General features: G+C 40.9%; 1 protein-coding gene across 5 annotated transcripts in view; it reads right to left on the bottom strand.

Moving 5' to 3' along the window:
- Positions 1 to 854: 854 nt before the first annotated feature.
- LOC136825117 (H/ACA ribonucleoprotein complex non-core subunit NAF1) overlaps positions 855 to 17480 on the bottom strand; it is a 66931-nt gene continuing 50305 nt past the window's right edge. For all 5 annotated transcript variants that reach the window (XM_067081168.1, XM_067081175.1, XM_067081162.1 and 2 more), the window contains 2 exons: positions 15285 to 15402; positions 855 to 2455 (listed from right to left, as the gene is read on the bottom strand). In XM_067081168.1, coding sequence (XP_066937269.1) covers positions 1442 to 2455; positions 15285 to 15402 — 1132 coding nt within the window. In that variant the 3' untranslated portion in view covers positions 855 to 1441. The remainder of the gene's footprint in view (positions 2456 to 15284; positions 15403 to 17480) is intronic.

The raw sequence follows: 17480 nt of genomic DNA on the forward strand, positions 1-17480 counted from the left end.
TCTATACTATACTTTTTGGTGTGAGCTGAACCCAATCTATTCGACTTCCTGGGAATCCTGGGTCATACTATCGATGGGTGACTGAGTTTGGAAATTCTGAAGACCAAAAATTTTTGGTGTACCTAGTGCAGCTGACTTATAAGGGAAGAGAATTTGTTGTGAATATGGCAAAGAACTTTGTGGATGTGTGATAAAGGAAAGGGGCCATATCTAGAGAAAGAGGTTCAATATTGAGACTGGCAAGCCTAAGTCCTGTTTTTCTCTCTACTGGTAGTGACTCGATCGACCGGTGCCAACAGATTGATATGAGATAGATTAACAGATAGAAGAATGGGATAGAATATAAAATTTAGGCCAAAGGCAAAGCACTGGGACCTATGAGATCATTTAGCACTGAAAGGGAAATTGAGAGTAAAAAGGTTTTAAAAGTTTAACAGAAGGAAAACCTCACAGTTGCACTAAGAAAAAATTGTTATTAGAGTATGGAGAGTAAGATGGAAGGAAGATAAATTGAGGTAATGTAAAAGGAATGAAAGGGGTTACAGCTTGGGGCCAAAAGGACGCTGCAAAGAACTGTAAGTGATGCCTACAAAACACCACGTGAGGTGAACTGATAGCATTACCTCGTTAACAAAAATTGGCCAATAAAGAAAAATGGGGAAATAAATCAAACAAAAACTAGAGAATCATATTTACCACATGTCAGGTAAACAAAATTGCAAGAGAAAGAATCTTGCAACACCATGCATTGTGGGTTTTACTTAATCTCAAGTCCATGAAAAATTTGTATTTTATATTATCTAAAAGCCATGTATAGGGCAAATTGGAAAAAAATTGATAAATAAAACCATTAATCTGATAAACTTATGGGTTTATTTTACAAATTTACATAGAGCTAACAAATCACATATGTATACAGTCTCTCTCCCATACAACACTTATAAGCAAAAAGCAAATTCTATTCATAAAAATTTAATTCCACAGCCAAATGAATACAATGATCTTGTATGCAGCCTAGGTATACTGTATTATAAAACTTTTTAATACATTACCTCATTCACTCAAATATTTAATGCACTGAAATGAAACTGACATTATTCAGTTATATTATGGATAAACATTTTAAGCTATCACACTGAAAAATGTCCCAGTAATACATGATTAAATTCAAGTCTTGATTATTCTAAAATTGGCCTGTCTTTTCATCAACAGATATTTATAACAGCAGACAGTTTTTGGCTCTGGCTGTAAGCACAAGGAATGTTTAGATCTCACTTCCGGTTTTCATTCTTTTCCTCTTTAAAATAAATTTCCTAATTTACTAAATCTTACCAGACCTGTGGAGACCTATCTTGACTTACTCTTTCCAATAATCTTCAAAATTCTTAAAAAGCATTGATAAACTGTTTAAATTTTATTTTTATAAGTATGTACTTCATGATTAAGAAAATTTTGGAAAAGGTGGTGGCACTGCATAAGGAGGTGGATATTGGTGTGGAGGTGGGGGAGGAGGTGGTGGTGGAGGTGGAGGGGCAAAAGAATTAGGAGGACATGGAGGTGCATGCCTTGGAGGCAACCACCCTCCATTCATAGCAGGTGACAATGGTGGTGGAGGGCTTGAAATGTCAATGTGAGGCTGAGGTGGAGGCATCATCATGTCCGAAAATTCATTAACAGGATGAGGGGGTCTTTGTGGGGAAAATGAGGAATATGTCTGGGGTGCGATGTTTTGGTGATTAACCTGATGATGATGAGGGGATGGAGGTGGAACTGGAGAACCAAAATTCTGATAACCTGAAGAACCAGGAGAGGGTCCTGGAGTCCCAGGAACAGGATAAGAATGGAAACGCGGAGGTGGTCCTGAAGTTACAGGGGGTCCCATGTTTGGATACTCACCTACTGATGTGGGAGTTGGAGCTCTGTGACTAAATGCCATCTGACAAGGAGGAGGGGGAGGAGTATGAACAGGATGAGGCACACTTCCATCATTTACAGGAGGAAAACCTGGTCTCTGATTTGAAAATGGAGTATGGCAACCAAACTGGTGATTAGGAATCTGTTGAGTCCAAGGTCTTGGGCTGTTAGGAGGATAATTAATACTAGGCCCAGGACTTGGACTACCATGATATTGGCCTGAGTTTACATCATAGTTCATGTTACCATTCATTTCAAACTGATTAGGAAAGGGTGCAACAGGTCTACAACCATAATCACCAAAACGAGGTCCCTGCATGTGAGGTGGTCCACCCCCTGAATTTCCAGGAAATCTTTGCCTCATAGATGGGCGTGGCCCTGAATGAAAACAAAGCCCTGATTTCATACCCTGGCCACTGAAAGGATTAGGTAAACCAACCCTGCCAGGTCTATCTTTTCCAGCTCCTTTCTCCCGACCAATTATGCCCATATTTCGACTCCGTTTTCGGCTGGGCTGGAACTCACCAGTTGAACTCTGAAACTGAATAATAAAACACAGTCTGTGTAGTTTGATAGAAATTTAATAGCCAATTTAAATAATTCTAATTGAAAAACCATGCAGTAAAATACAATATTTCCATAATCCCTTTACTATTAAAGTAGGTGAAGATATAAGAAAACAAAACAAAAAAGCAAATGCAAAGTTTACTAAATGTAATCAATAATCAAGGTGGCAAAAATCATACCAGTCATCTTATATGTTATATAATGGTTTGAATGTTATGCAATTATTTTAACTTTGACATTATTATGCTAATAAAGGTTATAATTTTACATGTACATAAAATTTTTTTAATGTGAGATATGGTTAACATAATGTCTCGCATACTGCAACAGGAATTTGTATTTTTGGACCAACACTTATGGGAATAAATGTAAATGGTTGATATATCAACAACTTTTACCCTTTATTTATTTTAAAATTTTAAACTTACGACTGATGCTCATGGGTATTATATATACCACAAGTTGCATGAATGTATCACAAATGAAAGAATACTAGAAACTAATAATAACACCTAATGAACAACTCTGGAAACTAATATTAATAACTAACGAACAACTTTATCATCAAATACTGTGGTTATTCTGTCTGGTGAACATTCATCGATTCATCTCTAGGCTAAGCTACCCAAAATAGTAGCTTGACATTTTATGTTTCTCAGTCATTTTAATGAACCCCTTAACTGTTTATTACATATTTATGCTTATTGCTCAGATTTTAAAAATGGTATATATATATTGCTTCATTACTCCCTCTTTATGTGCATACACAGGCATTCTTGTGCTCATACTAACAGGACATCTACACTTTGATTCTCTGGTACTGCATTCATGAGAGATGTTCTAGCCTGTACAGTACTAGGACTTGCATGCTACCACATATGAACATGTTTACTACAGTAAGTTCAGTTTCAACCAACCATACACAAGTCTATTGATTTTCTGCCACAACCATTAGTGTGGAAAAATCTACAGCTTAGTGGACTGCAATTTCAAGCAGTTATGTCTCAATAATCTGAATGATTATGGAGACAATTATCAAAACCATTTATGCTCTTGCCCATAATCCAAAGGATAGCTGAAGGCTATTGATTTGTCAGTTTCATGGGCATTTCCAACACTTGCCTTAGGAAACCTGTTTACATCTGGAAAGTTTTGCCATACTTTTAGAAATGTTTCAACACTGTTAGTGCAGAAATTGTTTGGCTCCTTGCAAGCCTAATGATCTTGGTAGAGTAACATGGCCTTCCTTTTACAGCCCTATTGTTAATGGAGCTTCTTTAGGATTCACTCCTGAGGCAAAGTTTTTCCATTTGCTGTGGTGGCAGTTACTTGTGTTGTTTTGGATCAGGTTAACAATCTGATCTGCAGATTGCAATCCAGCAAACTACTTCCTTACTACCATGGGAGATGCCTTAGCAGCATCATTCACAGCTCATTTGATGACAGTAACAGTAACATGTCCTCTGTTCTTGCATTAAGAGAAAGCATAAACCCTAACGGGTTCTTTCCTATCATTTTAAAAAAAGACTGCTGATTTCATTGCTCTTATGATTACTACTATTTTCATTAAATTAGTTGTACTTGAAAGCTTTCCTTCTGTTTGGAGGAGGGTCAACATAACTGCATTACCTACGGGACTAAGTCCGTCCTCATGTCCCTTTAAACACAGGCCAATTTCATTAGCCCGTTTTATCTAAGGTTTTTAAGAAGCCGTTCTCAAAGTGTCTTTATAGATTTACTGAAGATAATAACCTGCTACTAGCATTAGATTAGGTTTTAAAAGGGCCTTGGTACTTGTGAAGCACTCTTGTCAATGTCTATCACCTTGCGAGTGCTCTTGATGAGGGTGCAGAGGTATGCACGGTCAGTCTAGATGTTAGTGCAGCCTTTGACCATGTGAATCATGAAGCAATTATCTATATCCTAAGATTATTGGAAATTGGCTAATCATTTTTTTAACATTTTAAATAAATTTTTATTAGGCAGAACCCACAGGGTCTACACTGATGGACAGTATTAAAGCTTTAATAAACTCTTTTCAGGTGTTCCTCACGGTAGTGTTCTTGCACCTTTGCTATTTATCATCTATATTAGTGACATTTGGCAAGGTCTGGAGAACAAACTGATTGCATATAGTGATGATGCTACTCCCCTAGCTGTTGTTCCTTCTATGCACCTTAGGTCTGTGGTTGCAGAATCCTTGAATGCAGATCTGGCATCTATTCATGATAGGACTAGGCTTTGGGGCATGAGGCCTAACCCTTCTAAAACTCAAAGTATAATAGTAGTTAGTTGATCCAGAACACTTTGCCTTTGCATTCTGATTTACATTTAAAAGGTACAGTTTTAAATTTCAGTGACCTTGAAGATCTTAGGAGAAACTTTAGATAAGAAACTGGCTTTTTATATGAGTAACTTACCAAGTAATTACATAGCTATAGTTTCAACTTGCACTGCAGCTTAAATGAAAAAATTCACGAGTAACGCTTCAAAGTTTAGTGCAGGTGACTGTCCTGTCCACTAACAAGAATACCAGGAATGACTTAGCAGACAACCTCGTTCTGTTTCTGCAGCTCGCGACATAAACATTGGATATTTACTGCAGCTTTTTTCATTATTTGCCAGTTGTCTAACCGGATTTTGGTGAAGCATTATCGCTGATTTCAAGTAACTTTCAAGCTTATGGCCTCAAGCTTATAACTATCAGTATTTTGTTTTGTTATTAAGATTTCATTCAGATTTATCATATTCGCTACATTAGTGAATTTGCAATCAACTGGTTGACTTTGCTTTACCGAGTAGCGTATTAACGTAATATTGCGTTCGCTACCGAACCGATATTTTCGGTAATGAAATATAAATCTGCAAGTCTCAATAATGTCTGAGAGGTGTTGAGATTTGTCTGTATGATGATACTCTGTATACTTCAAACAACTGTCGGTCAATTAAACATCTTATTATACTTTTCTTTGCAGAGAACTGAAAAAGTGTAAGGGCAGAACATAGTAGGGAGAGAATTTGTGCTTTATGTTTGATTGCAATTTAGAAAAAGTAGCCGTTCTTGGCAGCCGAGAACAGTTCTCAGAGCACCCAAGAGCGCTCTCCAGCTCTTGAGCTCTTAGCTCCCGAGCTACTAGATTGCCTGATGCCCAGCTACCCTGGCGCCACCTATATCCCCTACCTTGCTTCCTTCCTGTGCCTTTGCCAGTCTTGTATATAGGTTAACAGAAATTTACCCTGTAACTGTGAAGTGTTGTGCAGTGGAGGAGGTGATTATCCAGCCTGCCAGTTCTCCTAGACCTAAGTCACCGTCATACTCCCCTAAACCTGGGAATGCTGAAAGTCCAATGGAGGCTGCGGGGTAATTTCCCAGGTAGTCACCCCCTCAGTCGAGCCTATTGCCGGTCCCAGGTATCGACAGAAATCCACTGGAAAGGTGTCTTGCTGGATGTGTAGTGGAGAGGGTGGCTATCCGGCCCCTTCGGATCTCCTAAACCCAGTTCCTGTCAGACTCCCCTAAACCTGGGAGGAGGAATAGTCACAGTCCTTGGGAGTTCGAAGGGGTTTTGCCCCGGGTAGTTGCCCCTCAGTTGAGCCTGTTGTCCGCAGGTATCGACGGACAGCCATTGGAAAGGCGCCCATGGGGATGTGCACTCGTGTCCCTAGTGATAATCCAGTGTAAAAGCACTTTTCTGATAGACAAGAAGCGCTGATGGTGTTTTTTCTGGTGAATCACTGCCGCTGAAGAGGCAGTGTCAGATGACTTCATACTTAGCCATTCTCCTGTAAGCATCTCAGGGAGCAGGAGTATAGTCTACAGCCTTCTTATAACTTCTGGGACAGTCTTGAGCTTTTGTTTCCTGAACTTCGGGTTGTGGAACGTCGGTATTTGATGCCACAGACCAGCAATGTCCCAACTTTTGTCATAGTCTGAGTCCAATAGCACCCGAGCACCCAATAGTGCCCGAGTGCCCAATAGCACCGACCTTGTCTCTATATAGAGCTCCCAGCACCAGCTCTCATGCTTCTGGCACCAGCCTACTAGTATCTGGAGCCAGTCCCTCTTCTAAGAACATACTATTGTTCTTTTTTGAGCACCATTTTCCAATTGAACGCTTTGTTCCAGTCTTCAAGTGGCTGATGCTAGTTTCTGATCACCGGGTGCCCACTCTTCAGTATCGGACTCCCACCTTTGTGCACCATACAACCGCTCACAGGCGTTTTTGACTTTCTTCAGCCTGTTCCACCTTCGCCTAGAGTTCCAGACGAGCTGACGTTGCTCCCTTTTTAGCGTCAATTGCTGTCTCTGAGCCCTGTCCCTTGCAGACGAGGACTTTGGTATGAATTTATGAGCTTATTGAAGGAAGTTCCCACCTTTGGCATATTTTTTCTTTGCCTCCAAGTAGTATAAGGGAGTTGGAAGTCTGACTTTGGTTTTTAAGGGAGCAAGACAAGTGTCTTGTTCTCCTTCCTCTGGTGCTTAAATGGTATTAGTCCTCCTGGCTGAAGTTCTTGTCAGGATTTGTGAAGTAAAGGGTCTTTCTTGACTGGCACAGGAGCAGGGGCTCAGAAGATAGAAGACTCTCTAGTGTACCGAAAGACATCGCTTCGGTTGGTCTCTTAGTCCTGTCCTGTGCGGATAAGGACGGTTGAGATAGTTTTTTGAGATTTCCACCCCTTCTTAGCGATCTCAAGAAGGAAGCTTTGGTCCTCTTTTTCTGCTGGGAGAGAGACAGTCACTTTCAGCCTTCTTATCTTCACCTTTAAGCACCATGACGTCTTTTTGATTTCTCCCAGCCTCTGGAAGACACGCAGATAATGGTTGCCATTTTTCCATTTCCCATCCAGCGGTCAGAAGGCTACCTTCAGCTCTCAGCCTTCCTACGGGTTTCGCTGTGGTTCCATGTACTGTACCTCATCCTCAGTCCGATTTCCTTTGGATTGATGATATCTTCCCTCTTGAGTGTTCTTTTGTTGGAAGAACTTACTTGGGCTCCAACAGAAGGGAAAACGCCATGAACCCCCTCACTAGCGGCACCCGTTCCTGAGCACCTGAAATCAATTTCTGATCTCCTGGCACCAGCTTTCATGTGCCTGGCACCGACTCCCAAGCACCTGATGCCTGTTCCAGAGCATTTGGCACTATCTAGCCATGCTAGGCTCCCACTGCTGAACAACCAATTCCTTTTCATGGACTATTTCTTTTAGACAATTATGTATGACTGCAGAAGTAGTCACACCTGGGTTTTGTTTCAAGGCCACTGTTATCCCATGGCGAGGCTTTTGTATCTCTTATGGACTTATAAGAGTGTAGATACTTGTATAAGTTTTGGCCACATACAGTTCTACATGTTTCGGTCTGTACGAAGTACCATCGAGTCCATGCAAGGTATTATCAAAAATAAGAAGCTGATCCCGTCCTGTTGTCCTTGTAATGTAGCTGTCAAGTATCGGCAGGGTCAACAACTAAACTGCTTGGCTGTCTGCAAGTCTGCACGATGTTCTGCAAGTCTGCACGATGTTCTGCAAGTCTGCTCAGTCCTGTCTTCCATTCTCCGGGGCAATTGGGTGGAGTTCTTGGAGATGTAGAATACTTCCTTCCATGTCCACATACAGACTCCGAAGAGTATCTCAGACCCTTCTTAGGAGACATGGCCTTCCAGTTCGGAAATTTAGGCTTTGACTTCTACGGCATAAGCCTTCTAATCAGCTCAGTGGTCTGGTAAAACTAAGCTATACTTACTTTTTTCAAGCCTTTGCTCCAGTTACTTTTGTCATCTTTTCTGGCTATGAACATCAGCCTTTCCCACAAGACCAACAGGGACAGGAAATCATAGCCGGACTCCGCTGTTTTTCCCAAAACCTGGTTTTCAGTCAGACCTGCGGTGATGACACTCCGAACTTTAAACTTTTGGAAGGGAAGTCCCCCATGAGACTAGTCTTAGACTGCTTCTCACTCCTTGATCTAAACGGGGGAGCCCGCCTGGGGAACCGGGAAATTTCCGGGAAGGGTTCCCGAAAGAACAGAACCTTCACATACGTCACAGAGCTGAAAGCCATTTGCTTAGGGCTTCAGTTCTTCTTGACTCTCGTTCACTCTTAGACTGCGGTTTCCATTTAGACAAGACCACAGTCCTTACGTTTTTACATTAGCAAGGAAACTCTCTTTAGCATTTTCTCAACACCAAGCAGCAAGAGAATTATACCGTGGAAGATAAATCGAGTTTTTTCTAGTCCAACTGGAATTTCTGGTGGACGAACTGAGCCATCAGGAACTCTCTCTTACTCCCGAGTGGACCTTGAATCCCCTTATCTGTCGGGTTATGTGGTATCTATGGGGCAGGCCAACCTTGGGTATACTGGTATTTTTTATTCCCTAATATTTATTTATTCATTACATTTTCCCATAGTTTCCCTTGGGTTTATAGTCTACTAATTCTGTCCATAAGGGTTTTTAAATGAAAATTTAAAGAAAAGAAGAGAGAAAAAAAGTAAAGAAAGCAAGACTCAAAATGGGGACAGGAAGGAATAGCAAAACTTTTCCCTACTACCCCCCCTCCCATCATTGTCAAAACACTTTCCCGTTCTCCTTATCTCTTCCATTTTTTCTCCTTAAGAAAGATGAAGCAGAGACCTCCCTCAAAAACAGGCCAGTGTAGGGCTACCTATTACTACTTTCCAAGGGTAACTTGGAGTCAGTGGTGGAAAAGAGAAAGTCAGAGTCCTGAGACTGTCTAATCTACCACGTGGTGTTTTTCAAACCCTCAGCAGGCACAAAGAAACCTGTCGCCAAACTTTCAGGTGCAGTTTGGCTTTCAGGTTATATTCTTGGGAGGAAATTTGCTCCTACAACACATACCAGTGGCCCAGTCTTCTTCCTTTAGAATGATGGGAAACCTTACCAGCCCTTTCACACTCCTTCTCTAGCTATGGATAGGAAAGAAGGAAGGGAAGGGAAAGACGGAAGGAGGGGGGTCACTGAAGTAGTGATCCCATGTCTTGTCTTTGGCAATGGAGCAGAGACACGGAGAGGAGCCCTGGATATTTTTGGGTCTCCGGGGCAATCAACATAGTCTTTTCATGAACGTCACCCTCCCCTCTCTAAGACACCAACTGTCCACTCTTCTCCTCCAGATTCTCATATATCTCCAGCTTTGTTGGCTCGGGTAAAGGTGATGATAAAGGTGCTAGAAGTCATAGAGAGTATTTTTACAGTTACCTCTTTGTAGTGGAGAGGGCAACTGGGGCTGGGGACTGGTCTCTGGCCACTCTTTAAACACGAGTACAGTCACTACCCTACTTACGAACCAGTTACGTTCCAGACAGCCGTTCGTATCTTGAATTGTTCGTAAGTTGGTTTTTCATGTGTAGATCATAATTTTTGTTGATGCTTACATTCCCAAGTTAACTCAGAGGTCATAGATTACACTATTTTCACTGTATTTTTAAATTATGCAGTATTATAAAGAACTACTCTGGATGTTGGGAAGGTAAAAAGAAGAAAATAAAATTTTGATTCATGAAGCATTAAAAATTTTGTATTTTTCCGTGATTTGAAAGTTATGAACTTGGAAAGAATTTCACAGGAGCAGCATCTGACATTGGAAGTTCACTGCTGGGTAGCTCCACACAATGAATTAACATCACAGTAACAGGCACCCCTTGAAGTTTCTCTGAACGCTCTTCCCAACCCCAGTCGTTCATTAATACATTAAAGAAGGGCTAGGATGCACATCTGAGAAGTTTGATCATGTCAAGAATGTGGCTGCAGGACACACCTCATCTGAATATCAACATTTGGGAAATGCAGGAAGCGTAGCTATCCCTGCAAGTTTTCCAGTAAAAGTTGACAGGCCACTCATCAGTGCTGTTAAGCAACAACACAACTGTAGCAGCATAAGCTCAACAAAAGGGGACAGTCTTACTCCTACTTTGCTAGCTGGCATTTGCTGATGCATGAGTGGTAAGTTTAATACACCAATGAGCTGTCAAGCAAGCTAGCTCAGTCACTGGGGTTAAGGTTGTAGTGACATACAGGTCCTTACTTCCTAAAATGGCGGAGAATGGAATGGAATATAGAGTTTAGGTCAAAGGCCAAGCACTGGGACCTATGAGGTCATTCAGCGCTGAAACAGAAATTGATAGTAAAAAGTTTGAAAGGTGTAACAGGAGGAAAACCTCACAGTTGCACTATGAATCAACTGTTAGAAGAGGGTGAAAAGTAAAATGGAAGAAAAAGAATATGAAAGGAGGTACAGTAAAAGGAACGAAAGGGGTTACAACTAGGGACTGTAGGCACACTGCAAAGAACCTTAAGTAATGCCTACAGTGCATAGCATGAGGTGCACTGACGGCAGTATCCCCCTACGGGGACGGAGAAGACTTTTGAGCCTGAGGGTTCTCCTATGCTCAACCTGATGGCTTTTGGGCTGAACAGGAAGTTTTCAGTACAGGCAGTCCCCAGTTATCGGCGCCGATAAGCATAAAAAATCGCCGATTTTCGGTTATCGGCACTTCCGTTAGGTATGTATTGGCGCCAATATGTGATTATTGGTGCTGATAAGCGGAAATCAGGGAATATAGGCACCGAAAATCGCTGGACAAACGCCAAAAAACCGGACTGCTGATAACCGGAGACTGCCTGTATTCTGTTCTCCCATTTCATTCCCTAGGCAATGATAGATTTTTGTCCCAGCATCCCTAGAACTATCCAGAAATTTACACTTTCTGCCATTAAACTATCACCCTACTCCTCATTGGCCTCAAGTTGAATGGCATCAAGACCTGACTACACTCTGGCTATGGGTTTTTCTCTCGTCAGTGTGTCTGTTCAACAGATCACAGATTCCTCATTCTTCTTTGCTTAGACAAGCTCCTATCAGTCTCAGCTCCTAAAAGTCTCTACTCTAAGGCTTCACTCAGCAGTAAGCCAGGTTTCAGTATTATTATTATTATTATTAAAGTAGTTTAACCAGACCACTGAGCTGACTTTCAGCTCTCATAGGGCTGGCAAAGAGCTTGGATTTCCCTGCCTTGATGAAGTTATTCATGCATGAAGAGTTGTGAATAGTCTGTAACCCACTTTGGTAGCTTCATTCTCTCAATTGGGTTGTATGCCTGTCCTCCAAAGCCTAGCCCAAGCACCTAGCAAGCCCTTGGGTGAAGCCTCAACTAAGAGTGGCTCTCAGATTGTTCCTTAGCTACCTTAGTTTCTGTGAAGCATGTCATAGAGTTTCTTGGCATCCTGTCCAGTCCTTGGAGGGATGAGATCTCTCTTTCTCTTTCAATCATAAGTTCATGGTGGAATCTAAAACTCGTCAATTCTTGATTGGAGATTTGAGAGTTCTTTAACCCCTTCTCACTAACTTCATTAGTGACCAAGATGAGATGCTTCTTACACCCAATACACTTAGCCTTGAGTTTCAGCACATTTTTTGTTAGTACAGCAAGAATAAAAAGGTGTCAAGGAACACCCTTCCTTGCTGGCCTTGCGAGGTACCTAATGAGCTTTGGACTCCTCTGAGGAGGATGACACACCTTACTCAAGTGAGAGCTCTTAAAGTCGGGGCGTGGGACTGTCTTTAACCTATCTGGGGGGAACTTACTGGTTTTCTGGGCAATGAGGGTAGATATCTAGAGTGGTGAACATCCCTTTCCTCATTCTACAAGAGGGACACTGCCCACAAATCCCTAGATACCTTCTTCCTGGTGCTTGCAGTGGCTGCTCAACAAGTTGTGTTGACACCCAGCTCCATCTGGACAGAGAGGTTTCTCACACAAATACTTCCACTTAGTGTATACCAACAGGTACAAATGCAGAGTGACTGGACTTTCTCTCTTCCCTTCCTCCTTCATAGTATCATCCAAGCTGAAGTATTAACTAGGCTGGGCTAGATACAGGTCACTGCATTTCAAGCACCCAATTTTAGAATGGTTCCCAAGATATGTTTCGCTCTGCCGTCCCTTTTAACAAAGACAGAGCACATGGTAGAACTGCATTCTAGACCCATCACCTAATATTAACCAGAATTAGCTGCCTTCCAACCTAAATTCCCTTTCATGGTTCTCTGATATGTTTCCTTACTTGAGTGATGTCTCTCAAACTGAGTCTCATGCCCAGGGGCCTACTGCTGTCATCCTATATGCTATAAGCTAGACGACAAAGTACAATGGGAGGGTACAGGAGCTATTTCATTCCCTGCTTGCATAAATGACCAAGAGCATGACAATTCCAGGTGGGATTCAACTCAAATCAGTTGTATTTCTGTAGGAACAACTAAGAAATATAAAGTACAGTGATTTGTATTTTTCTAAGTACAGTGCAAAAACCAATGCCATTTATAACATAATCCCAACTCACCTACCACATTTTCTTTCTATGGCCAAAGGAAAAAGTGACTAAAGGCAGAAAGTACGTGAGGAGTATTCCTCTAATCAGCGGCCCCCATAACCACCAGTTAACAATATCATTACAAAATTCAACAACTGTTCCAACCTGGGTTATAGATACTCCTATATATAAAGGCTGTGGTTTGTGTACCAAGGTAAAATGCAAATTACTTTATAAATTTATATGTTCTTGGCCCTGGGAATTGCTGGAACATTCTATGTTTCTGGGACATAATGCAGATTTAAAAACTCATGGGATACCTTTCATAATGTATTAAATCATTCTTTTCAATACCAAATTTCAGTCATTTTCTTTGGTTTTTTATGCCAGTTTTACGGATTTTTTTCAGTTGTCCATTTCTGTTCACAGATGTATGTAGTGAGTGAATGGTTTGCTGACCATAGGTTCTCTAAACTCAAATACAAACTCTCAACAACTGTTCATCCAAAACCACGAGAGATACCTCTGATTCTCCTTCACCAAGCCAGGCTGTGACTCATGTGGGCATGACTTGGATATCACTGTACTTCAGATTTCGTAAGTTATTTTTTCCTACAGAAACACAAACCAATGCCTTCTACATAGGAAAGTTACTCTTGAGGTGGGAGGGCATCTCAGATAATTGACTTGAGCTGAATCGTACCTGGAACTGTCATGCTCTTGGTCATAGACAAGGAGTTAAATAATACAAAGCACAAACCTTCTCCTGTCCTGACAAGCCCTGTTTTTGTTGTTATCTGCCTTCCTGGTTGGTGGCTTCTCTCACTGCTGTGTGGTTACTGTGAGTACAGTTGCTTTGAAAGAAATTCTATCAATTTCTTGGTCCTGCAAATTGCTTGTATATTGGATGTTTCTGAGACAATTTAGACAGAAGAAGCCACAGGATCTCTTTCACATATGTTAAACAATTATTTTCAATAATGAACTTATGTAATTTTCACTGCTTGTACAGAACATTTGTCTTTTTGCCAGTTTTACAGTAATGGGTAGCCTTCAGTTCTCCATTTTTGTACTGAGTTTCACAGTAATGGGTTACCTTTGGTTCTCCATTTCTGTTCTCAGCTTTTCCATGTATATTAATACAGCCAGTTGTAATTCTATAGGAAAGGCCCTCTCTGGCCCTAGAGCAGTCACTTCACACTTAAGAGGTACCCTCAAACAAGCCATGCCAGACAGCAAATCACCCTCAGAAGGTATTGGAGAAGACAGAGGGTGATCCCTTCCTTGGCTGCAGTCCTAGACCTAGACCCAACCACAGAACAAGACTAGCTGGAACTGCTACCTAATCTAGCCTGGTCTGGGATGACAGGCACACACACTACCATGCCATTGCTTGACAGAGCCTGACCTGGAACAATACCAAGCACAGGAAAGATCATGTCGGTGAAGGTCTGCAGAGGACTCAGTAGTGGTCTCTGTGGAAAGTAATGATACCATGACAGGGAGACTGGCCATAAGCATGTCTGTGGATGTACTGGACTGATTCCAGAGAATCAGGAGAATCGGTGGCCTTAAGAAGCATGGACTCTTCCTCCTACATCTCTGGAGGTCTGAGCAGGAAACCAAGTACAAGCATATTCTTGAACTAGGGACCTGTCATGGGCAAACTCATGAACAGGTCCAACTGCTCCACCTACTGCAACTGATCAGAGAAAGAGTGATGGCTACTAGAAGACTTTTTTGCATAGAATACCCTCCTGGGCCTCCTCCTTGCACTTCTTTCAGTTCATACACAAGATAGAAGAAGAAGAAAGCAAAGAGGAGGAGCAGGATGATGTTCATTTACACCTCCTCAACCTTTTCCTCCCATGGACCTCTCTAACCTCCTACAGCCAAAAAAAGTCATCACCTTGGCAGTCATCCTGACTGGGATAGCAGTCAAAGCAGGAACTACTGAAGCAGCAACAGCGGCAGTGGTCCCTACAAGAACTAACATTGCTGAAGCAGAAGCATCAGCTCAGAATAACACAAAAGGAAACTTGGCCAAATGCCACAAGGGACAGAGCCCTAGTTAAACCAAGAGGGGGTCACTGTGCCTTCAACAACTTGGTCTACACGGAATGCCTTGCAGTAGTTAGTTTTGCAGGAGCCTGTGATGCAGGAACAGAAGAAGGGTCGAAGACCATATGAATGCTGATAACATCTCCCAACATAAGCAGAGCAAGCAGGAAAGTTTCTGTCCGACCTATCTAATTCCAAGAAGGGTCCCAGAGGTAAAAGAAGGAATCAGATCAGGATGTTGTCAATGGGGTGTCTGGGAGAACAGAAAAAGATAAGGCAATTCCAAGCTCTTTGCAACACTTGCATACAACTACTGCTGCAGTAATATCCATACAAACGGCAAAAGTTTGTAACCTCATAGGAACAACAAATAGCTATATGAACAAACTGACAATAGTAATTTTCTCCTTACCTTACTCTGCTTTACTCCCCCTTTGGCTTTAGCTTCCTCTTCATCATCTGAAAAGTCTGTCACTTCACATGGCAAAACTTCATTACCAGTCAAGCCTGAAGCATCACTGCCTTTCATTCTGAAAAAATAAGTACATGTTAAAACCAGGTGTAGAAGAAGTGTAAGCCAAAAATATATTAAATAGGTGTAGAAGAAACGTAAGCCAAAAATATATTAAGTTTCATTAAAATCTTCAAACATGACTTTTGTGATTAATTAAAAACTAAACACTGAGACAAACTTGTCTAATCTGAATACTGTATTGCTCTAATCTGAATACTGTATTATTCTATCTACTGTGCTGCACATTAAACATCTTGCGGCTGGCAATCAAATTTTATTTCTACAATATCTATTCAATTTTGAACAACTCTGGATAATTCTTGAAATGTCTCCATGAAGGTCTACCATCATTAAGTAACATAAGATGTACCATTCAAATCACACATCTTAATGGCCTGAGCCTTTAGGACCCTACACAAAAAAAGGTTATCTGTTTGACACATGGTCACAGGATGTAACTGTGGAAAGTGGAGTGGCAAGAAGTATTGTCAAGTACTTAAGAAGAAGAAAAAACCTCTGGAACTCAGTTCAGTGCAACTTTTGAGAGCTGGATTAGTATATGCTTAAGGCTAGATGTTTAACATTTCGTAAGACCGTTATAAAAAAATCAACAAATCCAAGGTGTTTCAATTCCTTTGTCTCTGATGACTTTCCCTTCCCTGAGTTAGAAATTGAAACAAGTTTTCTCTACTCTCTTGTCATATACACCTGCTAAACTGAAATGATTTCTCTGCACTCCCTTGTCCTATGCAATACTCTGCCTGAATTCCCATCTCGTCTAGGTCTTTGTTTATGACATTTTCCTACAAATTTATGGTATTCCTAATAGACGCTCTCATACTACTTCCATATCTATGACTTTTCTTGAAAAATATTCCTCACCCCACCTAATCACATGTCTAAACCACTGTTATCTTTGAATCTTAGAATTATTTTCCATCTACTGGATATTAAATTTTTCCACAACTTTCCCATTGGTAATCTGATCCTCCCACTACACTCCATGAATCTCAGCATTCTCCATTTTCTTTGTAAGTGGCCATGTTTCTGCTGAATATAACAGTACAGGCCTAACATGTAACATAAATTCATTAAGAGTGCTGCTACTTTTCCCCTCTCAATACCTAGTTCACAGTCTATTGTCCCCAAAAGGAAACAGAAATGTTTTGCCCTTCCACTGCACCATGGTGTTCCACCTCTCTCTCTTCTCCATTTCCTTTTCCACCTCTTATTCTACATGTATTTTGCAATCTTACGCATCTCTTGTGACACCATCCATTACATTTGATACACAATAGAGTTCACCCGCACAGTATCAACATGGCCACTTATCTGACCATACTTTTGTTTCGCTTCTTTTACAGTCACCATTAGCTTTGTTTTGCTCTTGTAGATTTTCAGTCATCTACTCTTTACTTAAATCTTTTATCATATGAACATTTCTGAGAACTCTTCCTCTCATTTGCTGGTAGCATTAGGTCATTTTCATATGGCAGATCCTAAGGTCCTCACTTCCTGCACATCTATGTAGACTCATCCATTAGACCAATGTATCATTTATTACGACAGTAAACGCCCCATATTTGCGCTTTCACGATTCACAGACTCACCTATTCACGGATTTCTCTATGGAACATATATACACATTATTCGCAGAAAATTCACCCATTCGCAGTATTTTTTACTGAGAAATATTCACTAATTACGGTATTTTCATATAATTTTCATGACTAAATGCACTTTTTGTGGTAAAACTATTAAAATACTCAGGTATAAGTATTTTTAGAGGTTTTTTTGTGTTTGAACTATCAAAATAGGCAGCTCTAAGTGTTTTTAGAGGGGTTTTAAGTATTTGTGGCTTTTAGTTATTCGCAGGGTGTGTGTGTGTGTGTGTGTGTGGTACACATCCCCTGCAAATACTGGGGGTTTATTGTAACACAATATTTAGTCTCACCTCCCTAAATTTATACTGCACTGTAGTTGTTTGTCAGGTTGATGATAGTTATATGTGTGTACTATACATCATTATTATTATTATTATTATTATTATTATTATTATTATTATTATTATTATTATCACATTGCAACATCCAT

This window comes from Macrobrachium rosenbergii, chromosome 3 (genome assembly GCF_040412425.1).
Source record: "Macrobrachium rosenbergii isolate ZJJX-2024 chromosome 3, ASM4041242v1, whole genome shotgun sequence".
NCBI lineage: Eukaryota > Metazoa > Arthropoda > Malacostraca > Decapoda > Palaemonidae > Macrobrachium > Macrobrachium rosenbergii.